Source organism: Ambystoma mexicanum, chromosome 8 (genome assembly GCF_040938575.1).
Source record: "Ambystoma mexicanum isolate Mex_15411 chromosome 8, UKY_AmexF1_1, whole genome shotgun sequence".
Classification (NCBI taxonomy): domain Eukaryota; kingdom Metazoa; phylum Chordata; class Amphibia; order Caudata; family Ambystomatidae; genus Ambystoma; species Ambystoma mexicanum.
Window position 1 is genome coordinate 176644355 of NC_090929.1, and position 26992 is coordinate 176671346.

General features: G+C 49.1%; 1 protein-coding gene across 6 annotated transcripts in view; it reads right to left on the reverse strand.

The window, feature by feature from the left end:
- The window catches only part of SEC16A (SEC16 homolog A, endoplasmic reticulum export factor), a 1467667-nt gene that overhangs the window by 56578 nt on the left and 1384097 nt on the right, over positions 1 to 26992 (reverse strand). For 5 of the 6 annotated variants that reach the window (XR_011268503.1, XM_069609587.1, XM_069609584.1 and 2 more), the window contains one exon: positions 13377 to 13436. The exons of the other annotated variant lie outside the window; for it this stretch is intronic. Coding sequence is in view for 4 of the 5 variants with exons in the window: in XM_069609587.1 (XP_069465688.1) it covers positions 13377 to 13436 (60 nt within the window). In the remaining variant the exon portion in view is untranslated. The remainder of the gene's footprint in view (positions 1 to 13376; positions 13437 to 26992) is intronic. 6 annotated transcript variants of the gene reach the window in all.

Sequence of the window (26992 nt, forward strand, 5' to 3'; positions counted from 1 at the left end):
GCCCCCCCCCCCCGCCCCCAGCATACAGCAAGCCATACACTGGAGGGCCTCTACATTCAGCCCCGCTCTCCTCACCACCAACGGAGCGAACCCCTCCATCTACCTTGGGGGGGGGGGCGTAGGAAGACTCACTGTCTACTAACCAGCAAAAGGGGGAAGAGATAAACCCTCAATTGCAACACTTTGCCACCCGGCCAGGCCACAACACCTAAGGAGCTCTGCAGGGGAGGAGAACAGGGGACAAAGCCAGATAGCAGAGCACACCTCAACTCTAGCAGGATACCACACATTGGGAGAACCTCAGCCACAATGTCAAAACAACCCACACCCTAAAAGACAACAGACATCGCCACTATGTTGCATTCACACGACAGGAACAAGAAGTCAGACCACAGACGAGCCCCAACCCACTCCCCTGAGAGACCACCTTGTCACGGGCCACGAAAGATGATATACAATCACTCCTGGCAGATATAAAATCGGAATTGCATCACCAAAATCTCAGCCAAAAGTGGAGGGCCTCGACAACCGCATAGGGGAAGTGGAACAAAAGGTTAGCGAAACCGAAGAGCAAACCCTGAACCACACTGCGTAGCTGGCAGAGCTACAGAGGAAAATCCAAACCCTTAAGAAAATACTAGAGACATGACACGCAAACAAGAGGACATTGAAAACAGGGCCCGTAGGAACAATATCCGTATTCGAGGAATACCAACGACAATTGCAGAGCACGCCTTACAAGCCTACGTGGGCAACCTCTTCCAAACTCTCCTCCCAGACTACGACAAATCCATGTTAATCCTGGACCGCACCCACAGACTGCGAAGCCGCAGGACACCTTCAACGAACACTCCCCCAGATGTAATCACCCGGGTCCATTTCCCCTCCACAAAACAAGACATGTCTGCTAGCCGCTCACAAGGAGACCTAACCTACCAAGGGGCTTCAATACAAATATACCAGGACCTGGCAACGGTGCAAGGCATTGAAACCTCTGACAGCATTACTCCAAGACCGGAAGATAAAATACTGCTGGCTCTTCCCAGCAACCCTCAACTTCTCCTTTGAAGGCCAGCTACGCACAATCACCTCACTGGAAGAGGTCGAGGGCATCTTGACAGGAGGCCCCTCAACCCCAGAGAAAGACCTCACAAACCCATCTCCGCCTCACCAAAAAAACTATTTTGTAACTCTCAATGTTAGAGGCCTAATCACCCCTAGCAAGCACAAATCAACGTCTGAGTGACATGTCGGGCTCAGTGATTTTCCTCCAAGAGATCCACGTGATGAATTCTGCTGGCCAAAGGAATCCTGTTCACAGAATTGGAAGTCCTCAAGAGCCTGGAAGGCCGTTACATCGTGGTGAAAGGCAAGCTGTTGGGCCAGCTCTACTCTCTGGTCTCAGTCTAGGCCCCAACGAAAAACTAGAGGCCTTCTACATAGACTTAGAAACAAAACTCCTCCCGTTCCTGGAAGGCCACATAATGATGGGAGGGGACTTCAACAGGGTCTCGAACCCAGTTAGACAAGTCTCACCAACCATCACCAAGGAACTTTAAAATCGCTCTGGGCCTACTTCGCCTCCTCAAATCCTGTGGAGTAGTAGAGTCCTACTCCCAGACATGAAAGACTTTTCCTTCTATTAGCAAGTTCAACAAACTTCTTCTTGCATCAATCTATTGCTCGCTAGCCCCCAACTTCCCTCCTATACCGACGAGACAGTAATGGGGCTGAAAGTAATCTCTGACCATGCCCTGGTAACCCAAACGACCCGGGTATACAACACGGACCCCGTCCCTGCAAAGCCTCAATAGTCCCTCTACGACCCGCTACTAAATGACATGTCACTTCGAGATACATGCACTACAGCCATCCGCAATTACTTTACAGAGAACCGCATCAGTGACACGACAATCGCCACGAGATGGGGAGCAACAAAAGCAGTCATAAGAGGGGAGCTGATAGCCTACACAGTAGCCTACCGAAAGCGTCAATCCAAACTCCAAGAAACCCTCGAAAAAGACATAGCGGCTGCAGAGGCAACCCACAAAAAGGGCAGATTGCCCAAAGCGACTCGGGCCTTACGTCTCGCCCGCAGCAAGCTCGAAGGGCGCTACTCAGAAGAAACAGCCCAAGCCCTCAGTAGAACCGGACAAAGCTACTACGCCAACTGCAATAAAGCCAACAAATTCCTGGTCAGGAAATTGGCGAAAGCCCACACACAGAATCACATTACAGGCTAAGGGGGTGACGCAATATGCCGAAGAAACCAAATTACAACTAGCAACTGCGCACCTAAGTAACACCATGACGGCCACTCAGCGGTCAACGGAGCAGCAGACAATACATTGCGGAAGCCTCCTTCCCCAGCCTCCCAGAAACAGATTGGCAGGTCTAGGGCCTGCCTATCTCCAATGAGGTAGTGGACACTGTGATAAAGTCCCTGAAACCCAGAGCCCCAGGCCCGGACGGCATATCAACCAAATTCTATAAACTCTTCAAAGCCTCCCTGATGGGCCCGCCAACGGAACTCTTTAATTCCTTCCGAGAGACAGGCACGACAACCCCTTCAATGCAGGAATCGACCACCATACTACTACTGATGCCGGGAAAGGACCCGAGTGACTGCACCACTTACAGACCCATCTCGCTTCTAAATATAGATGCAAACATATACTCCAAAGTACTAGCAAACAGATTAGCAAAAGTCCTCCCGGAGCTCACTGGAGCGGACCAAATAGGATTCATACTGGGAAGAAGCACTGGGGACAACATCCGGAGGGCACTGGATTTAGTAGAAGTGATGTCGACAGAGCACAGGGAAATGGCACTTATATCTCTGGACGCTACAACAGCTTTTGACAAAGTAGACTGGTCGTTCATGAGCCTGGTCCTGGAAGCGTTCAGCTCTCTTCTGCAAAATGGTGCCTGCCAACTACAGATCCCCGAGAACAACCCTGAAAGTGAATCAGACATTCGGCCGCAATTCCACTCATGCGGGACAAGGCAAGGGTGCCCTCTCTCCCCACTAATCTTGGCCTTAATAATGGAACCCTTTGCCCAAATAATCTGCAGCAACCCAGCCATCAAAGGGGTGGACATAAAGGGCGAAAAATACAAGGTGTCCATCTACTCTGATGATGTAATGCTCTTGCTTATGGACAGCTACTCTTCCCTACCAGAGGCTCTAGCAGAACTGACCCAATTCGAACAGGTGGCAGGCTTCTCCATCAATTAACCCAAATCTGGGGCCCTGGCGATAGGCATGACAGAGAACACAATAAACTACCTCCACCAAACATGCCCGCTGGAATGGAGCACGAAAGCAATACAATACTTGGGAATACAAATTACACCAACCCCAAAAGGCCTCTACGTGGCGAACCTCCCTCGCCCCTTCATCGACCTGGAGACGGAGCTCAACAGATGGACAAGCCAAGAAATCTCACTACTAGGAAGAATCACAGCTTGCGAAATGAACCTCTTGTCCAGATTCCTATACGTGTGCTCGGCCCTGCCAGTGGAAATCCCCTTGAAACTGTTCCGGCACCTACAACAACAAATCTCCGGTTCATTTGGAAGGAAGGCTAAGCTGGAATCCCACAAACCGTAATGACAGGGGCAGCCAAATAGGGCGGGATGGGAGTGCCAAACCTCTGCAGTTATTACACGGCGGCACAATTAACGAACACTTGGGCATGGTCAGTTCCCAACCACCCCCGAAATGGGCAATTATAGAGCAAGCCAGATGCCCCCTCTCCCCCACACACTAAGCTCACTGCGGCATTCCTTAGGCCCCGCACGTAGACACTGGACAACCATCCTTGCCTCAACTAAAACGTCCTGGAGAGTTTGGGATTAGGCACTGCGAAAGAAAGGGATCCCCAGAGGGCTGAGCCCGAACCCGTAAGTCCTCCAAAACCCAGACTTTACCCCAGGCCTAGTAGTGGCTAACTTCAAGAATAGGAAACGGGGGGGGCTGAAGACGATTTTTACAGTTGTACGAGGGTAGTACCCCTCCCCCCCTAACTTTTGAGGAATACAAAACCAAATTTGCCCTACAGGAAACAGACAGGTTCACATACACACAAATCCGCCACTGGATCAACCACAGATTAAAAGTGAAGCAACCGGAACGCCTCACCCCATAGAACTACTACTACAAGAGGTCTCTAGAAGAGGCCTCATCACGAGGCTATACAAACTGTTACAGGAGGACATGTTGGACACACGCCCCTGATGCATGACCCAATGGGGGAAAAAAACTTGGCCACCCAAAAGAAGACCAAACCTGGATCGACATCTGGTCAAGGAACAGTTCAGCCACCAGATGCGTCACAAACAAGGAATGCACACTTAAATTGCTCTACTGTTGGTACTAGCCATCCGGAGCGCCTGCACCATTTCAAGAGCTCCCTAGACCCCAAGTGCTGGAGACAATGTGGAGCACGAGGAACATACCTTCACATGTGGTGGGACTGCCCAGTGGCGCATAGTTTCTGGGAAGAAGTGCTCTGGTACATAGAATTGATCATGCACCGTAGTTTGCCAATGGACTCGGAGATGATCTTACTGGTTACCCCGCACGCAGAGAGCTACCTGAGGAAGGGACCAACGGCAAGATTAGTGACCCAATTCCTCCTGGCAGAGAAAATCACCTTAGCCCATAAATGGAAGTCACGCGAAGGCACCCTGCTGTCGCTATGGTGGACAAAGGTCTGGGACATCCAGGTGGCGGAGAAGGTCACTCCAGCAAAGGAAGAGACGCTGCTTTACAGACTGCTGGGCCCCTATACTGGAATTCAACTGAGTTCCCGCCACTCACCTTCCAACCACAACTAGCAAGGCTGTTCCTACACCCCTAACCGAACTCCCAAACTCCCGACGTCCACTCTGAAACAAACGGATACGGAGGTGTTTGACCTAAAAGGGAAAAGCAATAAGAGGGACACTTAAGGGGGCGGGTGAAGGGCATTAGCCAAGGTAAGGATTTGATATGTATTCTTTTGCAACCGGCTTCAAATAAATTTGTTAAAAAAAAAAAAGTTATTTTCTTAGACCAAACAGGAGGGAAAAGGTTGCGGTATCCTGGGGTCCAGCAGCAGATGCTTCATCTGATGCCACTCCCTGGCTGCCCCAAATGACCCAAGGATATTTGGTTGTGGTGGTTGGTAGTGGAGTCCCAGAAGATTAATGCGAGAGCCTGATGACCCCTTCACCAACCAACAAAAAACACAGAGCGAAGAAAGAAGTGTTCAGGAAACTATAAAATCTCAGAAACTGAGTGACTGTTTGTACAGTCATATCGGAAGCGTTGAACTACAGAGAAAGGATCGAGGACCACATCTGGTTAAGGGTCTAGTTGAGTGTTAGTATAAATGAATAGTTACTCACCGTAATGAATAACTTACTCCTAGTCCATAGTCCCCTTTCCTCCATACTGCATGGACGTCCCTCGCTAGGGACGGGAGACAACATTTTTCCCCAGAAAAAACCTTTTTCCCCTTTAAATTTAGAGGCTCAGCCCTGGGAGCATGCGCTCCACTGACTCCGCCCCCCGGCGCCACACCTCAGTCCCCATTGACACGTCAACGATATTAAGATTGCCTAATGAGACCAGTATTAGTGGGGGGGATGGTGGGACGTATGGAGGAAAGCAGACTATAGGAGTACGTTAGTCACTACAGTGAGCAACTATTAATTACTCCTACGTCCCGTCCACTTTCCTCCATACTGCATGGGCGATTACAACTGTATTTAGCCCCAGGTTGGAGAAGTGACCCTCCTTAGGAAAACAAGTTCCTTAGAACCGCCTGTCCGAAAGCCACGTCTGACTTAGAGCCGGTGTCCAAACAGGCATAGTTGCAGAAGGCCGGAGGGGGGGCCCAGGTAGCCACCCTGCTGATGACCTGCCACGGGAGTCGTCTCTGGAATGCGACGACTGTTGCCTTGGTTCTGACAGCGTGGGCATGCATGTTCGCTGAAGCGGTTTGTGCTGCCCATCATAGGCCTTCTTGAGCATCCACCTTGCTATAGAGGCCTTGGATGCCTGATACCCAGGCCTTGACCCCCCCCGAAGGTGACAAATAAGAGCTTCCAACTTGCGGAAGCTCTTGGTCCTGTCTAGCTAGAATTTCAGAGCGTGTCCAACATCCAGATAGTGCAAGACCCTTTGAGTATCGTCCTTAGGGTCGGCAAAAAAGGTAGGTAACACTATCACTTCATTTAGTGGGAACGCAGAGACAACTATAGGTAGGAACGCAGGGTGCGTTCTCAGGACCACCTTATCTTTGTGAAAAGTAGTATAGGGTTCTGAAGCCACCAGTGCCTGGATCTCACTGACTCTACAGGCAGATGTGAGACCCACCAACAGAGCTGTTTTAATGGTGAAGAGTCTGGTGTCCGCGGACGCCACTGGTTCGAAAGGCTTGAGTGCCAGGGCGCCCAACACTATATTGAGATCCCACACAGGGTGTGGTTTCTTGATGGGCATGTAGAGCCTGGTGAGGCCTGCCAGATGATGTTTAACCACCGGGTTGGAAGAGAAGACCTTCTCCTCTGAATTCCTGTAGGCCCCTATGGCTGCCCAATAGGTGCAGCATGTGTCCACTTGCACCCCTCAGTGAGCGAGGTGTGCAGAGAAGGAGAGCACATCGTCTAATGTACACGTATGGGGGTGGAGGGGCGATCTCCTTGGAGTCCGTCCAGTGACATAATCTTGTCCATTTACTCTTGCACTGGCTCCTAGTAGCCTTGCTCTTAGCACCCTGAATGATATCTAGGTTAGCCTGTGACAGGCTCAGATGCTTCAGTGTGACCTGCTCAGGAACCATGCTGCGAGGGCTAATTTCTGTGTAACGGGTGGATGACCCTGCCCCCCCCTTCTGCTAGAGAAGGTGAGCTGGACCCAGTGGCAGGTGAATGGGTGGCCTGGCTGAGACGTTATGAGAACCACAGTCTCGCCAGCCACCACAAAGCTATCAGAATAATGCAGATGTGACATGATTCTCTTATCTTGCAGATCACCCCGTGGACCAGGGGTGTGGGAGCGAAGGCATATGCTGTCATGCCGTTCCATTGTATCTGGAATGCGTCGCCCTGGGAGCTGGAGCTGGGGCCGTGCCCCTACCAGGATGTGAACTGCTGGCACTTCTTGTTGGCCCAGGAAGCAAAAAGATCCACCTGAGGAAGCCCCACCATCTGCTGAAGATCCCAAGCAGGACCTGATCGTTCATTTGCCATCCGTAATTGTTCGCTCCCAGTCTGCTAAGCCTGTCCGCTTCCAGGTTGGACTCTCCCGGGAGGTGGATGGCAGTCAGGTAGATGTTGTTCTCCAGGGCCCATTCCCACATGCTCATCGCTAGGCTGCACAGCAGAGGGCACCTGGTACCACCCTGCTTGTTGACATAGTACATGCTGGTGGAGTTGTCCGTCTGGATGAGGACAACCTTTCCCCCAATGAGTGGCAGGAAAGCTTTGAGAGCTAGCCAGGTGGCTTTCAGCTCCAGCCAGTAGATATGAGTCTCGTGCTCCTGAAGGGTCCAGACTCCATGGACACTGTGGTTTTCCAGAGTGGCCCCCACCCTTCCAGGGAGGAATCCATGGTGATGGTGACCTGCAGGCCGGGTGCCGGAAGGGCCTGCCCATCCGCAGGTTGCAGTCCTTGGACCACCATGTGAGGGCCGGGTGGAGAGAAGGAGGAATGCTGACAAGCACTGCTTGGGAGCCCTGCTCCTCATTCCATAAGGCCGCGAAGTGCAGCTGTAATCTCATCTTGAGTCTCGTGTGGGGTACGGCCAGCAGGACCGCTACCATGATACCTAACAAATGTTGATACCACCAGGCCGAGGTCACTTCTCGGGTGAGGAAGTGAGTAATGGCCCTCTTGATGGCCATGATCTTGTCCTCCGAAGGGAAAACTCTCTGAGCTTGTGTCCCATATGAGGCCCAGAAAGGTCAGGCTCTGGGTAGGCTGCAGCTGAGCCTTCTTGAGGTTGATCGAAAAACCCATCTCGTGGAGTGTGATCATAAGGGCGGAGGAAGTGTGAAGAACCACCTCCGGCGATCTCGCCCTGACGAGCAAGTCATCCAGGTACGGGGAGACTTGGGACATGAGGAGGGCGGCCACTGCATTCGTGAGTATGGTAAATACCCTGGGCACTGAACCGAGGTTGAAGGGTAGCACATTGTATTGGAAATGGTAACCCATGATCCTGAACCACAGAAAGGAGGAATGCGGCTGCCAAAATCAGGAGATCTAGATAAGCACCCTTCAGATCCAGGGAGCACATCCAGTCTCCCCTGCACAATATCTCCGCAATTAGTCCTGGTGTCTTGAAGTTTTGAAGAGGAAAGGAGAGTTTGAGGGTGGAGCGGTCCAACAACTCTCAGGCCAGTAAGGTTCTTCTTTCATATGGTGAAAATCCTGGAGTAGAAGCCCAATCCTCGCTGGGATGCTGGGACTTCTTCCACTGCCTGGCTCTCGACGAGCGACCGGATTTCCGCAAAACAGAGTTGCTGTCCCAATCTGTGGGAGTGGAGGGGAGGAGGGAGGAGAGGATGGGATCGGTAGGCGATACCCTGTTGATACTACAGATAGGATCCAGGGGTCCACAAACTTCTGACGCCAAAACTACTTGAAGGGCATGCCTGCCCCCCACCGGATACATTTGGACCCGAAGGGGCGCGTCATGCCTTCTTTCCCTCTGAGGATGTTGCAGAAGATGGGGACTGAAAAAAGCCCTTGCTCTCCTCCTTTTCTCCGTTTCTTGTTTACACAGGTGCTGACTCAGAGGTTAGGTTCTACGTGATTTCGCCGAAGTATTTTTCAACGTGGGACTTTTCATCGCCACGTTTTAATCGACCAAAACTCTTTTTAAAAAAAAAAAAATTATTTCTGGGGGAGGGGGGGTTCCCCCTCTAGACTCCCCCCTTAATTAAATAATCATACCCAAACCCCAACAAAACACCCACCAAAAAATATTCTTTTAAAAACGAGTTTGTCGATGAAAATGTTGGCGATGAAATGTCCCACGTTGAAAAATACTTCGACGAAATGCGTGTATACCGACTCAGAACGGTCAGACTGCCTAGACCTCCCTTCTTGGAAGCCCCGGAACCCGCTGAACGGCCGCCCCTTGTTGGAGCGTTGATGCAACTGGGTGTACGCCTTGGGCATGGCCTTCGTAAGGATAAAGACTTTTCAGTTTGTGAACTGTTTTTCTTTTTATCTAGCTCCTCATTAGTGGTGCAGTTAAAGAGGTCACCACCCTCGAATGGAAGGTCCAATATGCGTTCCTGGACGTCTGAGCTGAATTTAGTACCCCAAAGCCAGGCAGATGCATATGGCCCGGCCAGAGGTGTCAATGTGGGCCACGGTGGACTCCATGGTGTCCTGCACAATCAATTTAGACTCCACCAGTCCTGCCTTGAAACATGCCCGACACTGCACCTGAAGTTCTGGAAGGAAGTTGGCTATTGCCAACCAAAGCCTCTGGTTAACGGCTGCCAGCATGGCATCCGCTTAGGATTGACAAAGATGCAGCGAAGTGTTGGAATAAAGCTTCTTCCCGTACGTCTCCAAGATGATCTCCTCCCTGCCAAGCAGCACCAAGGATGAGGTGGGCAAGTACGACTGAGGCTTTGAGTAGAGTGACGCTGCAGCAATCACCGAAGAGTGCGGTTGAGGGTGTGCCGACAGCAAGAGTGGATCCCCCTCCATTTGCCCATACTTGGATTTGAGGCGCCGGTTGACAGGCTGGACCGAGTGGGGCTTAAGCCACCCCTTTTTGGCCAAGGCAACAACGTCCTTCTGCATCAAGATCCCCATTCCAGCCGCAGGGCATAGAGTGAGGACCTCGGCAAGGACCCCCGCCACCGGTTGTTTGACCTCGGGTTGAGAAAAGCCCAAGTACTCTGCCAGACCTGCAAGTCGTTTGTGGAAGGCCTAGGCTGACTATGGTGCGTCAGGGTCTTCTTCCTCATCCGTTTCTACCAGGGCGTCCGGCTGGTCCGGAGCGGGTGGGGGAGTGCTGGGCACTGAGGGCTGCGGTGTGGAGACCGGAGATGGAGCCTGGCGTGGAACTGCCTGAACATCCCTAAGGATGGCCCCCACCTGAGGAGATCTCATGAGAGTGAGTAACTTTTAAAAGAACCTGTCCTCACAGGCCGGTGGGGTGGCAGGTGATGTTGACGGGCGGCTGCTGGGGCTGGTGCGTACTCTGTCTAGCCGGTTGCGGGGTAAGACTGCCATGCAATGCTGATGGATAAGCTGTAGGCCACGTACCTGGTTGACAACAGTCCCACCTTGTAACTCATTTTCCCACCTGCTCCGTTCCCTGGGGCAGTATCAGACGAGCGGCCATTTTGTCTGGCGCGGCGGCCATCTTGTTGAGCTTGTGGTGCTTGGCTCACTGGGCCTGGCCTCCACCAGGAATCTTGGCCGTGGAGCACAAGACCTACCCTGCACCTCAGGACAGGGCCTGGTAGGCGTTTTGCCCTCGGCAGAATTGCTGATAGTGCTGCATGCAGGAGGGCCCCCTCTGACATCTGGCTGGTACTAGGGCGTAGCCCCTCTGGTGTACACCCGGTAAAAGAACCTTGCGGTCCCTCAGCACCGTCTCCGGAAGGATCTAATGACCCCTCGGCCTGGTGGCCGGTACCTGAACTAGCCCCAGTACCAGTGCTGGTGCGAGAACCTGAAAGGTTCCTCCCACTCTGGCGTTTCCTTGGGAAGGGGTGGCCCTTGTGGGGTGCGATGGAAAAAAGCGGCCCTACCTTGGGCCTTGACTTATGTCTGACAAAGTCCTTCAAGTCCTCTGGAGGACACTTCTCGAAGAGCTCCCTCCGCCAAGCGAGCATGTTCTTCAAATCATGCGGTGTAACCTGGTACAACCCTGCCAGCCGTGGTCGGGGCCAAGGCAGCGCAGGCAAAGAGCGTGGGGATCGAACATAGGGAAGAGCCCCTTGCAAACTGGACACCTGCTGAAGTCCACATACGCCGGGGAGGAGCGTGGCACCAGAGGACCAAGTACCTGATTTATAAAAGACGACAGAAAGTATCCGGGGAAGAGCGCATGGTATTACATGGCTGAAGCCAAACCCAGGAGCGCTGGTGAAATCGTCCCGTTCCCGTGGAAAAGGGGACTGAGGTGTGGCGCCAGTGGGCAGTCAGGGGAGCACATGCTCCCAGGGCTATGCCCTCATGCGCCTCTAAATTTAAAGGGGGAGAACGTTTTTTCAGGTGAAAAAGGTTTGGTCTCCCGTCACTAGCGAGGGACACCCATGCAGTATGGAGGAAACGGGAAGTAGGAGAATACGGTCTATTTCCCATCCCACCACCGTCGGTTCAGTCAATCCCAACAACTTTCTCTGGCTAAAAATAAAATACATAGACAATTTCAAGTTGGTTTTGAGCTGTTCCCTTAGCCATCACAACACACACACAACACACACACAACACACAATCTGGATTGAGTTATCCAGTAGAACTTATTCAGATCCCATTCACAACAAAGGATTCACAGTTCGAAGAAAGAGCGCTTTCAGACGGAGCAGCCAAACTGGTGGTTTTTTATGTGAAAACACAACAGGTAGGGCTAAAAAGAAAATTACGAGGCCACAGGATGTAAACAACTTTTGGTAGCGACGTTGCTTCGTTTCAGGGAATGCAGCAAGTAGGCTCACTGTGGTGCAACCAAAACCAAAGTACACTGTTGCCACTGGCCTATGACGGACACTTTCTAGCTGAGGAGACTCATCAAATGTTAAAAGGGAATACTTTCATAAAATCCCTGGCCTGGTACCCACATGGGCTGCTTGGGGTTGCATAACCAAAAGGCAATTGCAATCTTTAGTGTGACTTGGAATGAGTTCACCTGTTGACAAGCCTAAGATAAGATACTAATAAAATAGAAAAAAGACTGGGGGACTCCAGTTAGCAAAAATTATAAACAAACTGATTTCTGACCTTGACAATGTCACACTCAAATGGAAATAACTGCTAATGCCAAGCATCAACCGGGTATAATCCACAATTAAGGCCTGCTTTGGGCATACAGAAGATTTGAATGAATAACAAACATGTACACCACTTTCAGTTTTAGAAAAAAAGAAGCTGTGTTCACCAGAAAGAGCATGCCATGTAGAAGGTCATAGCCAAATGGTCATGTAACTTGAATTGTATTCTATACTGCAGTGGGGATGACATGTAAAAGAATAATGACGTAATAAATATCTCTTGCAGGATGAAAGAGTTGTCCTCCTCTATATGTGCCAGCCTTTCCATGAAGACTAATAACTGCAATGATGGCGACAGGACAGCGGTATGGTGTGAGATTTTATACTTTACATTGAATACAAAGGTGTTGATGGAAAATGAATTGCCCGAATACTTCTTTCTGCATGGTGATGAGACATTCAATAGGAAAGAGTTTTCTAATCCCTAGGGCGTATTTTTGTAATTGTACAAAACCAGTTGGCATTGATCATGAAACAATAGGCAGCTGTGAGGCCAGTGGATAGACAAGTGCATGTCTGAGGAAAATGTACACTTCATTTTAATCTCTGGAATATTCTAGAAAACTATAAGACATCACATACTTCAACTATGTGCAAATGGTCTCACCAAGCTAAAATAACTACAATGTATTTGTAAACCTCCATTACACTTAATGGGGGCAGCTAAGTCATGAACTAAAAAAGATTGTTACCCAACCCAATGATACCCATTTCATGAACCTCAAAATAACGAAGGGCTCTGTGAGCCACAGATCCCTGTTGTGGATGCACTGGTCCCCTGATCCACCGACCTACATAGATGAACACAAGATGAGAGTGGGCACTTAATAGTGTTCATTGTTAATACACTATCCCCTACTCCACCAGAAATAACTCCTTTTTTGAACCCAGGAGAGAAATTAAGTTGTGGAAGTGAGCGGTACACCAAAGAGAAGAAATAGAAAAATAAAGAGAGGTAACATTCTACTTTAACCTTCCACATCTATGGCCTGCTACCCCTCGTCACTTGTGGTCATCCTAGTCAATGGGAACTTCTTGATTTGGAAAGTTCAAACTCTACATGTTGCTCTTACATTCTAGGATCTCAAGAAGACAGTCTTTTGAAGTGTGCAGTCAATTGCCTTATTTATCTGTAATGGCTTAATGTTATAATCCAGATTCACTGTTTGTATACCGTTTGACAATGGACAAAAGGAACACTACATCTTTATTTGTGCTTTCTCTGAACAGCAATGGGGGTTAACATGGAGTGGTCAGAACAGTAAAAGAAAGTATTAGTTAAATAAAGAAAAAAGAAAAGTCCTAAACACGACTGAATAAAATCCTTAACCAAGGGATAAACAGCCAGCCATATGTACCTGATTTAAATGCTGGCTTACTTCACGAGACAGTGAACTCATAGAGCTAGAACGTGAAAGCTACAAAACAGCAAGGAAAAAAAAACAAACACAAACAAAAAATGGTCATGCATTTCACTGCCTCAAGCTTTTGATTTAAAAATTAATATTAAAGATTCACAATGCAAAAAAATACCAATTTGCCAAATGCGTCAGATTAATGAAGCAAAATTAAAATGTTACTGTTCCAAATTCAAAATGCATATTATTCCTAAATTCAGTGACAACGTATGTTTATAAATTTGCGCTGACAATTTCTGCTCAGAGCCTAATGACCCACCCCTCTATTAATAAGGAATACATTTGGCAAAAGGAGAAATTACTTACCAGAATGTTGTTTCTATGGATTTCTCTCCCACAGACACCTCATCTTGATAGATATCCCATCCAGCGACAGCTGCTTGGAAAATTTCAACAGGGGGCGTAGAGTGGCTCGACACGGTCTCTCGACCATCTAGTGTCCCTCCTAGACTCCGGACGTGACGTTGGTCATCTTACTTAAGGAATGCACTACGACCCCCTTACCTCAGTTCCCCACCTCCCCCTCAACCCCCCGCCGGCTCAAACGTCCTGTGCCAGAACAGAAAAGGACTGAAACACCTAACAAATTTTCTTTGTGAGGAACAAGGCCAACAAACAAGGTAAGCCCCATTTAGGACATAACATATATACCTTATAATCCTTTTTAAAATAAATGTGTAAAAGCAGAAGCTGCACTGAGCGCCAACTCATCCCCTTTTGTTCCCAACTTAAGAAGGCGACTGACACAGCAACAAGATCCTCATAAGCTTCAAAGTAGGGAAGGCCTGGAGGGCGATGAGGAATTTGTGGGAGAAGAATCCATAGACAGAACATTATCGGCAAGTCATTTCTCCTTCAATTGATTCCTTTCTCCCACAGATTCCTCATCTTGATAGACTCCCAAAGCAGTGCTCCCACCATCAGGAGGGAATGGAAGCTAAACCAAGAAGTTCTGTAGCACCGCCTTACCAAAACAGGCATCAGTACCTCGAGTCGCATCCAAGCTGTAGTGTTTGGCAAAAGTATGTAACAATGCCCACGTCACAGCTCAGCAAATGTCTCTCACCGGCACTCCTCTCTCAAGGGCCAATGAAGCCGCCACACTCTTGGTGCAGTGAGCCCTCAGACATGGCGGTACTTCTTTATCTGCTCTCAAGGAGCATTCCGTAATACATAAAACTATCCAGCTGTTTTGTAACCGTACGCCCCAGTGTATATTGTCAGAAAGCCACAAAGAGCTCATTGTCCATCTTGAATGCGATGGATCTAGCCAGGTAAATGCTCAATGCCCACTTTGGATCAAGCCTATGGAGCCTCTCCTCAGAGGGATGAGGTGGCGGAAAAAGCACTTGAAGAGCCACACTTTTGAGCAATGTGAAACTCGAAAACCACCTGCAGTATGAAATTGGGGCGGTGTCTCAAGGACACCTTCTCCTTGAAGAACATTAGGATGGACGCTTACAAGACAGTGCTTGTAGCTCACTGACATGACTTGCAGACATAATTGACACCAAAAATGATGTTTTCAGAATAAGGAGTTTAATGGAAGTAGAACTGCTCACTTTGTAGTTGGTGAACAAGTGCGAGTGGCTCTAGGTCACCTGACTTAAGTCCCACCCACCTTCTTAGCTCTGCCTCTTCCTTTCTGCTCTTAACTCTTAGATCAAGGACGTCCAAAGGGAAGGGCAGGCAAAGGGAAGGGAAATTCATGTTTGGACCAGGAGGACCCAGGGCCGAACCCCTGCTCAGACAACAGGTAAGCACACGCCAACATGTGTTTTCTCCCTGCGTACCCACAGGCCATCCCAACTATCATCAGGCAACGCCAACGACATGGCCCCTACTCTAAGGCGCATGGACTTCTCAATGCAGCAACCTCACCCACATCAGCGTCTAGTCCATCAGCACCCCCTCAACTTCCAGAACATGGAGGTTGATGCTCGCCAACGTCCGCTCAGCTATCACCCATGCAACAGACCTCGCCGACCTCATCACCTCACACACTCCTCTTCATCACCAAGACCTGTCTGTCACCCACCTCCACCCACATCCTAGATGTCATTGTCCAACTGCTACAGCATTCAACACAGAGACCGACCGAAGAAGGCAGGCGGAGGCCTCGCAGTTGTCCACAAGATTTTGTGGACCTGCACCAGACTTGACGTCGACAACATTTGCTCCTTTGAAGTCCTCTCCTGCCACTTCCTCCTGCCACTTTTCGCTCTCCCCGATGGACACAGTCACCTTACATCTCATCTACAAACCATCCAAACCCAACACGGCCTTCATCATAGACTTCACTGACCTGGTTACCACCACGTCTCACGCACGCCAACATCATCTTCCTAGGCAACTTCAACCTCCCAGGCAACAAGGCCACCAAACCGATGAAAGAAGCTCTCTATCTTCTCGACACCCTCAGCCTCACAGAGCTCATGAAAGACCCAACACACGAGAAAGTTAACTTCCTCAACCTAATTATCACCGCACTGTCTTCCCTCCACTACAGCTCGCCTCTCTCACTTGACTGGTCTGGCCACCTGACCTTACCTTTCAAAATCCTGCACACCACCCCAGTCAAGTACTCCCAGCAGAAACCCATCAGGCAAACCTTCAGGTCCTTCAAGAAATTCCCTGTGGAAGCCCTCACAGAAGACCTCGCCAAACCTCCACCTAATTGATGCCCCATGGACGTAATACCCCCAACCGAACTGGGACTCTACTGGAAGCACTCAACGCCACCCTTTCAGCCTCCATCGACCGACACACGCCTCTTAAACAACAACTTAACCTCCTCAAACGAGTCATCATGAAACAAGAGAAAACCTGGCGTTGCTCCAGGACCGCATCCAACTTGGCGCTGCTCAAAGAACTCAGAGCAACCCGCTGACAACTCATCAACACAGGCAAGGCCTCCTCTCAGAACACCATAGCAGAAGCAGACTACAAAAGCAGAGCCTGCTTCAAATCGGTCAAGCAATGCGTCAACCCGCTACCAGCCCACCTCTGCCATACCACATTCCATCTAAAAACCCACCACCATCAACACCTTCATCGATAAAATCAGCAAGACCCGCCAGCACATAAATACCAGCTCTACATCCACAGACCAACCTCATGTCCCTCCTCGCAAAATCTCCACACACTGTACAACAGTCAAGACACCCTCGACAGAGGACCTGGTAGAAACCCTGGCTGCCCTCAAAGCCACATCGTATACAGACATCCTCCCAGCATCCATTCTCAAGACCCTCACGGCCGAAGCTCTCCTGACCTACCCAGAGATCAACATCAAGTCCCTAACTCAAGGCACCATCCCATTGACCCTAAAAACAGGAAAAATCCTCCCTCTACTAAAGAAACCCACTCTGGATCCCGACAACCCAGGTAAGTATTGCCCCATCCCCCATCTACCCTTCCTAGGTAAGATCATTGAGAAAGCGGCCAGCAACACATCTCCAAACCTACCAATCCGGGTTCAGACCCAGCTGCAGCACGGAGACAGCAACCATACCGATCCTTGAGGATGGCCACCCCTGCCTCCTGGTTCTACTCAGCCACTTTCAACACCCTACATCAGCGCATGGGGATCAGCAACCTTGTCCTATGCTGCCTCAAAACCTACCTCGCCAACCGCCAGCACTTTATTCAGATGGTCTCCTGTAGATCACCAATGCTACCCGTCACCTGTGGAGTCCCACAGGGTTCCATCCTCTCCCCAGTGATCTTCAATCTATACATGGAGCCACTGGGATCCCTCCTAGCCACACACACAACCACCCACATTCACCAATACGCTGACGACACACAGCTATACCTCAAGATCAACTCCCCCAGAACATCCATAGGCTCAAATCCTGCCTTTTGAATTCCTACTCCTCATCAACAACACTGAACACCCAGACATACAGACCTGGCCATCAACCATAAACTCTGAGGTCTTCACACCTGAGCTCACCTCATGCGCCAAGTCCCTCTGGTTCAACATCAACAAATAACTCTCTCCTTCAAGACACACATAGCTACGAAAACTCTGCTTTCCCTCCTGCGAAGAAAAATCAAGCCATTCCTCCGGACAGCTTTAGATCCACAGTTCACACACTGGTCCTATCCCACCTGGAAGGGGGGCAATGCACTCCTCGAGGGCCTCCCGTCGTCCTCTCTTGTGCCTCTGAGAAGTGTCCTACACGTGGCTGCATGCCTCATCAAGGGTCGATGCAGATACAACCACATCACCCCCAGCCCTCATCGACCTTCAATGGCTGCATCCAGGTCCAAATCTTCATAACTTAACCTCTCAAGAACCACGGATATTGGTTGAAAGGTCTCGGGTGGGACCAATGGTCCAACATCCAAAGGAGCCGGAGACAGCTGTGACGAATCCCCGGATGTCGTCACTTCTCCCCTAGGTGGAGCCCCTTTCCATGAGGCCAGGAAGGTGAGGCTGCAATCCAATAGTCTCCCTGCGGTGGTACTCAGCGGGTGAATCTCATAGGGAGGGAAGCCGCCTATGTGATTAGTGACAATCCAGGGCGAACATGGTTCCACCTAACCCTAACCATCCTTCCTCTCTAACCCCCTTCAACACCATCCCTAGTGTTCCTATCTGTTTCCTTAAAACCAGTAAGGTAGGGAGTACTGGGACTAGGAGTCCTCAAGATTAGTACTGAGACTAGCAGGAGATACAGAAGCATAGAGAGCACCTCTGTGACTCATACTGAGCAGTCTAGTCTTTGTGAACTTCCTAATGGCCAAGACACAAATGAAAGAAGAGGGAAATTCAAGCTCAGTGAGAGATCCTCCCTGGAGGAGCTCGGAGTTGCGGAGCCAGCAGTCAGGAGCCGAGCAAAGCAATCACAGATGGGACGCTTACCCATCAGCAGAAATGGCCCAAAGAGCTTCAGTCGGCCCGGCAGTGCCTGAAAGCAGGAAACCGGAGTGGCAGCTGAGAGCATGGTCTTCCTGAGATGCGATAACGGAAAGCAAAAAGCCAATGCAGAGCCACCACAGCACTAACGCAGGAGGAGGTCTCCAAACAGGGGTGAGAGACCCACAATCAGCCGACAGAGACTGGATAGCAACCAGAAAAGGGGTGGGAAACTGGGATGCTTGCTGGAAACCTCGAGAGACTATAGTGCAGTGGGACATGGGTCGGGGACCCGCATCCAATAAGGAGTCTCGCCCAGAGCCATCTTCTTTGTGGCAGTCCCTGTAAGCGTGGAAGACCAGGGCTGCCCATTTCAAGAAAAGAAACAAAAGGGGTCTGTGACCCAAGAATAAGAGGCCAAATGGGGTCTGGCATCCAATGGCAAGAAACCAAAGAGGTCTGGGACCCAAAAAGAGAGAAATCAATACCACAGGGGTCTGGGACCCCACAACATGAACACCTGGCAGGATAGTGAAATAGGTACAAAGCCAAAGAGGTCTGGGACCCAAAAGCAAGAAATCCAAGGCATCGGGGACCCAAAAGAGAAAGAAGCCAATATTACAGGGGTCTGGGACCTGACAACTAGAATACCTGGCAGGATAGTGAACCACGGTACAAACTGTTAAGAATCAGGAAAAGACCAGGGGAAGGGAGTTTAGAAGAGGGAGTCCTTCAATGACATTGTGAAGATACAAGACTCTTTGTTCCATGTGCCTTATTGGAACCTCAATCCAAGAAACTATTTTTGAGACTTTTGATTTGTATCCCTTAAGAAGAACATTTCATTTTGAATTCCCCAGAAGTGAAATTTCGGCTATCATCCCGAAGAAAGAAACCACTCTGTGGAATCAATAAGACTTACACTATATACAGGACTAAAGAAAAAGGGTAAGGGTCGGAAGTAGGTTTTGGACATATGACGGTGGACTCTACTTTAAATTGACATCCTGACACACTCCTTAGTATTATCTGAGGCAGGGAAACTCCTCTTAGAACTGTAGTCAGAATGGGTTTTCTCTTTTATTTTACTAACAATAAAAGTCTATATATAGGAACATGCCTCTTGTGTGCTGGCTCCTCCTTCCACACCCATACACAGCCAATTCCAAAAGGTCTGCGTACCACGTCATCCTCGCCCAATCCAAGGAAATTAGAATAATGTGCACCCCAAACCACCTTAACCTCCTGAGAACGCACATGACTGGTATTGGCAAGAAAGTATAATGGAGGTCGTAGACCTATTCCACCAGATACACGTCCGCTAATGTCTGCCTCTGGGGAAACTCCATCAAGCAGAACAGTCTACATTTTGCATTGTCTTTTGTTACTAACGGGTCCTCTGACTAGGTTCCCCACTGGGAGAAGATCTCCGAAATGACCTCTGAGCAAATATCCCATTCTTGGGAAATCTAGCCAGAGCATCTGCTAACCTGTTCTTGCCCCCCCCCCCCTCCTCACGCCAGATATGCTGCCCGGGCAGAGGTACAGTTATCCAGTGACCAGAACCATACCTGCATGGCCTCCCTGCACAGGGGTAGTGACCGCACACCTCCATCAGGCTCGGACTAGCCTATAGGGCAATAAGGCAATGTCTGAACCAAAAATGCAAAGTGCTAGTGTGGGCCAGTATTTTTGGTCAAAGTGGGCCACTTTTCTGGCCATTGTGGGCCAGTTTGAGGAGTTGCTTCACTATGCAGCTAGTAGTTTTGACCATTGTTGCTGAATAAATATTCTTTAAACTGCACAATCTGTATTACATTTCATTAAAAACTCCCACTTGGGTACTATTAAAACAGTCCTTCATACAAAAAAAATGAACTGCCATTTGCAACTGTGGGCCACTTTTTAATTGGTGTCCAAGACAATTTTATGCCCCAGTCCGACCCTGACCTCCATGCTTATCGTCTGTTAGCACCAGAACATTTCCCACAGAGAAATTGTGTAAAAGCGGTCAGCGCCAGTCTCACTGCTCGCAGCTCATTGATGTGGCAACAACTGTGCTTCTGGGAACAATGGCCACTCAACTGAAGGTCCCCACAAAGGGCCCCCCAGGTCCTAAAGCAGGTGTCTGTGACCAAAAGGGCTCCCCTGCCAACATGTTGACCCTTTTATTCCACCAGGCTAGGTTTTCGGTGACAGATTCAGACACATGGAGGGATCTCTTCCAGAGCCTGGCCTCTGGCACCAGAAAAATGGGGGTGGTTGCTGGAAGAGAGCTGAAGGTCTGGGAATAATTGCCCATCTGTGCAATGCTGGCAACTCTTTACTTGGTGGGAAAAGCCTTCCCTTCCCCGAGTGTCCAGGACTACTCTAATAAACTGGAGCTTCAGCGCCGGTGTAATCTGTGACTTCTTGAAATTCAGAGAGAAGCCCAGGCCATGCAGCAGTGCACAAGGTGCCTCAAAACTTGCTCTGGGGACCAACCTCAGATCAGCCAGTCATCCAAGTATGGAAATACAGAGACTCTACCATGGACATCAGCTTGGTGAATTCTCTGGGCGTGGAGGTCAGGCCAAAGGGGAGCACCTTGAACCTATGAGTGTCCTTGATGATAAACCTCAGGTAGGGTATGACTTAACCCTTTCCCCCCACCCCTGATGAGTAGGAGTCACGTCTGTGTCTGCGCATCTTTTTCTTATTCGAGGAAGAAGAGAAAGAGTGGTGGGACTTGCTAGGAGTGTGCAAACGCTTCTTCATTCTCAGGAAATACACATGTGCTTTGAGTGCATCGGCATGTGGAAATAAGCATCCTCTAAGCATCCTGAAGGTCCAGCAACACCAGCCAGTCCTGGCATTGAAGAGCCTGGAGGATTTCCCATAACATCACCATCCTTAACTTCTTCATTAATTTGTTCAAGACCCTGGTCCAGGATGGGACATAGTGCTCCCCTTTGTTGGGGACCAGGATATAGTAGGAGTACCAGCCCTCCCCCTGGATCGTACATCCTCCACTGCACCCTTCAGCAGGAGAGCTTGCAGCTCCTCCTAGAGCTCTGTTTCAGGTCATTGAGAGGGTGGCAGTGGTCTGTTCGGTGATCACCTGAATAATGTTAAACAGTACCCCGGTTCCACCAACTGGAGGACCCAGGAATCAGAGGTTATCTCCTTGCATCTCCCTTCAAACCCACAGACTCTTCCTCCAACCAAAGTAACATGAAGGAAGAACTCCAGAGTTTGCTGAGTTGTGGGTGCTGCAGATGCTGAGGTGAACTGAGCCTTCCACGCGCCTCAGCCCATTGCTGAGGCCATATGAGCTCTGTTGTCCCTGCTAGGTCTGTGGCAGATGTGCTCTCCTTTTAAAGGGGGTATACAGCCTAAACCCTCTTCTGCGGGCCAATAGATAAAGCCTGCTTAGTTGGCCATGCACTACGCCACTAGCTTTGAGTCCTTAAATGTATCCAGAGGCTTGTTTGTTTTGGGCAAAGCAAATGCTCACCATCAAACGCAAACTTCAGGAGTTTCAGCTGGACATTTATAGAAAAACCTGAACTCTGGAGATAACAGGCTCTGAGCAGCACTGTGGATGTGTCCATGGATCGGCCCACACAATCTGCAGCATCAAGACCAGCCTGGCGTGCTTAACAAGCCTTCTCCTTAACATCCTTCACTATGTCCAGAAAATATCTCGGACCTCACCCTCAGGGAAATTGTCAGCAGCCTCTGTAATATTCTTCCACAGAATAAGTGGTATTTGGCAAAAGCAGACACAGCATTAATGGCTTTCAATACCATGCTTCCTGAGGTGAACACATTAGCCAAGGTGTCAACCTTCTTCGACTGTTGGTCAGGAGATTGGACGTTGAGGTTAAAGGCCTTGAGTTCACCGCCCTGGCCTGCACCACTAACCCTTCCCGTTTTTAACGGTGCAACAGGGCCCGGAGGTTATGCCTTGGTCAGCTCAGTGTCCCACTCGCCTTACCTTTCGGAACCAAAGATAGCACTGAGATCCACCACGTCCGCCATCGGTCTTCCATGGCCTTTCAATAGACAGACCCCAGAGGCACAGTGAAGCCAAAGGGGTTATTTTATTTATTTATTTATATTTATATAGCGCGCAAGCAGCCCAAGGGCATTGAGGGGCTGTTACTTGCACAAGCTTAGTTACAGAGGTACAAGCATGGTAGCAGTTATGTTTGTGTTCCTTCTGTCCCCCCACCCCCCAGTTGTTCTTGTGCCCCTATGCCTTATGCCACACATGTAATGTGCCTCCGGGCTCTGTGAGCAAAGGGGCTCTGATTAGTATACACACCACTGTAACCTTTACACTAGGCTAACCTTGAAGTGTACTCTCACCCACCCTCTCCCCTGTGATCCCTTCCACTAGTAGCTGGAATGTGGGGGGGAGTAGACACCAGCTCCTCCAGACAGTTGAGCACTGGATGGACTGAAGGTAGACCAGCTACTTCAGGCTGGTTTCGGGCAACAGCTCTTCAGTGGTTCTTCAACTGTATCCCTCAGTTGCTTCACTGGTTGATATACTGAATATCAATGTTTATTTGGCTTTAATAAACAATGTCTGTGTCTTGTTTCTTCTTTTGCAGGTGTGTGGGGGCAGGGTCGAGGGAGCCTGCACTTCTAGAGGGTCTAGCCGGATCAGGCGAGTCGATTGTGTGGGGTGCATGAGCGCAGGTGGCGATTACGAAGTTTGGGTTGCCATGGGTTGTAGGGTGGAGGCGAAGCGCAGCGCGTGCGATTTAGAATTGACGTGGAGATGCGCTGTGCATGGCTCAGGACGCGGTACGAGTGGGGCGTGGTCCTTAAGGGTTACAGGAGCTGAGTGCAACTCGGGGAGTTTGTGAGGAGGTAAGGTCACAATTGACTGTTCTTTTCTTCTGTGCAGATTCTGAACTGGAGGGGAAGTGACGGATCTCTGGCAGAAAACTGCAAAGAAGGGCAGAGCGAGCTGAGACTGCTGTGATCGAAGTAAGGTTTGTAACTAAAAGCAACGCTAAGCACAGATTCTGGTCGGGGCTTTGCTTAAATAGCCTCACTGGCATCATGGCCACCAGGGTCATGCAGGATGTGCTGGGAGTTGAGGTTCATGCCTCTCTGCAGTCTTCAGACTCTCAAGCGCTTGCTCCAAGTGTGCTGATGTGCATGTGTGGGTTCCTGAGACATCCGCATATGGAGGACTGATCCATGGAGGGTTGGTCTGACCTTCGGCATAGACCGCCGGCATCAAACACGGATGATGTCACAAGCTCATGAATGGGTCCACAAAAGCCACACTGAGCCCTTTACATCTGCAGCCTTCTGTCGTGTATGCCCATCAATTTGTATTGTTGGATAGGCTTAGATGAAGTGCCGCGAGCGAGAACCATGCTCTCAACTGCGTTGCAGTAAATGGCCGTTCAGGTGCACGTATGAGGACGCTTGATGTAACTCGACATTGGGGGAGGCGTCTAGCTAGCTTGCATTGTGCAGACCCTCTGAAAACTTAACTAGAGACTGCACAGTGAGTCATGAAATCGGGCACTGGGTCCATATCTGCCCCTACCTGAGGTTCCATCCAGTAGGGGATTGTGTCCCCTTCGTCGAAAATCAACTACATATATTTGAGAAAATACGATCTGGACTCTGGCACGTAGCTTTGGTCTCGTGATTGATCAGTCGAGAACAGAATTTCAATGTGGCCCGTCAATGTCGCTGATCCAAGCTGATCGAGGTTGAGCTGGAGGGCATTGGAACTTCCTTGGGCACCACTGGCCCTACAAACGAGCGGAGTTGGTGCAGAACTAGCTGACGGCATTAGGGCCGAAGCTGTTCCAACAGAGGCCTTCCAGAGGACCTGCAGCAACTGCCTGTTGAACTCATCCCAAGCTCCCAAAAAGCCCTCCTATTACGGTAGACTTAACCACTTACCCTGACGAGTAAGAGTTGCATTTGTGCTTCTTTTTCTCATGTAAGGAAGAAGCTTAAGATTCGTGGGACTCGCTACTAGTGTGCAAATGCTTCTTAATTTTTTATGATGTCTAACACTTCGCTTTCCTTCTCGGGAATCGGTCCTTCAGTGCCTGGACCAGAAGACCTCATAGCCAACCTAGCCAGCGATTTGGAAGGGGGCCTTTCAAGTGCAAGATTTGCCAAATGTTCCCTCACCGCCTTTGGGTTCATGGCCTGACAAGAACCGCATTGCATGGTGCCATGCCCTACTCGCAGACAACACACACAGACATGTAGGTGTCCATGAGGGACATCTTCGAGTTAGTCTTTGCAGCGCTTGAATCTCCATGGCTTGGGACCCAATATTCTGACAGGTTAATATCGAATTGAAAAATGCTTTGAGCCATGTTCCTAAGCGGCGTGCTGAGCATGCGGAAAAAAGGAACTGAGGTAAGGAGGCGTAGCGCATTCCAAAGTCGAGCAGTTGCACGGTCGAGGCAGGAGATGGTCAAGAGAGGATGTCAAGCCACACTATGCCCCCCCCAATCCCCATCAAAGTGTCCCTAGCAGCTGATGCTGGATGGGTCAACTATACAGATGAGGAATCCGTGGGAGAATGCAATCAATTGAAGTAAATATTTTTGACTAAATATATGCAATGCTTTGACAATATTGTTACATAGTGCTTCACCTTCCAGTAGCTTTTAACGATTGGAGGCTTCCTCCCTCAAGATATTAAAACAAGGTGGTCCAGGAGTTAAGCAATATATGCAACTGTTTCATCATATAAAATGGTATATCTAACAGGAGGCTGTGCTGTGGTTAACGGTTTTACCGACTCAGACCTGGGACTCTCTTCCAGCCAAACTAAAACATACAGGACGCAGGCATCTCAAAGAATCACTAGTCTGGTATAACAGAAAGCTGAAAAAACACAAGCCATCCTTTTGAAACAGACTGAAAACATTGTTGAGCATGTTTGAAGATATTCTCAACACTCATGGGGCGACTCCTGACATTATCTGGCTCAGAGCTGGGTTCACTCGCGGGAAGTCCTAGTCAAGAAGGAAATGTTACTTGCCCAAATCATCGGTATTCTTCATCCATATAATCTATTGCATTACACACATGTGGGAACCACCAGAAAACATATTACAATCTTTGTCTGATCAATTTAAATGAAGCAATGGCTGTACATGGGCCACTCCTGCAAATCCTAACCTATGCAATCATATGAACCTGGCAGTTCTGAACTTGGGAAGTCTGTGAGGAGTATGGCCTTTGGATATAGTTCAGTTAAGAGTTGGGCGAGGCAGGCAGCAAAGGAGAGGAGTTACTAATAAGCAATTAACCTACACCTATGCAGCTTCGATCCATTCTTAACATGTGGGAAAAGATAGTCAAGCAGAGGAACGCAGAGAGGTGTGATGTAGGCCATGTCCTGCATTAGGCAGAGGATCCTCCCTCAAGTGGAAACAAAGAGAAATAACTGAAGAATGCAAGTGGAGCAGCTCACTTTACTTACATATTTCCTCTATAGTGCCTCTGCAAAGCTACAGATGTTTATACAGCTTAAGTTGAGGAAGCATAGGCGGGGTTCTCCCAGGATGCTGTATCAGAGTAGGTACAACATACCATGCTCAATGCAGTATTTTTCAAGCCTCGGTCAAAAGAGGAACTAGACATTGGTCAATGCTTGTTCCAGTGAGGAAATTACCTCTTGCAGGGGTTGCAACTAAGGGATTCCAAAATTCAACCCTAAAAGGACTTTTTTTTGCCTCTATTTCAGCAACAGACTCTTCCATTTCGAAGTGTTAAGCATACTGTCGGTCATTGTGGAAGATCAACACCATTTTCCTTCAAATCGAAGTGTATACGTTCAAAGTGTGTTCCAGTCACCAAGGCAACGACTCATGGGATCTCATTAGCCCCATGGAGTCCAACATATGTGTTTCTTCCACGCTCACTTGGACTAGAGTCTGTATCATGTGATGACCTCTTTGTCTTTGTAGGATTATTGCTAATGGACTGTTTTACCTTTTTGAGGAAGATAGGATAACCATGTGGGCATTAACAGAGATAGATGGATAAGGAGTAGGGTGGTTGTCACATTTTGAGCCTGAATTTGGTTAGGCATTATGTCCTTCATCCAATTTCTTCAGAGTATTTGGGAGCTCAGGTTCTTTGTATATGTGACCCTTTCCCAGCATCTTTCACCGGTATGAGATAGGCATTTTCGTGGAGCATGTCTCTATATATAGATAGTTTCTAATCTCACCTGTATAAGGCACATAGGCAACCTCTGAACAGTTGAATTGGTCCTCATTTTGCTGAAGCATCAAGTTAAATTACAATTCCTTTGCTCTCAAATTCCTTTAATATCAAACATTTTTATATCAATTTTGATATAAAAATGTATACCAATCGTATATGAACTGGTTTTGATACAGAGTGTTAATAATGAAAAGCAGTTTTCTTTATGAGTAAAGTGTGCTTCCCAGAGACCGTCCAAAAGTCAAACTATTGTTTTTATGGAGTCTATAGCATTGTGTGCGTGGCTTACATGTGTCCCTCTGCCACATTGCGAGACACCAAAGAGCTGTGAAGCAACACTGCTGGGGGGTTTCAGATATATGTATTTTTGCTTTGTATGCAGAAATGGGGTTGCTTTACAACAAAGCGCGGTTTTCTATTTCATGCATACTATTTCCTGTGTGTTATGGGTAAATCTAAAAATAACATCAGC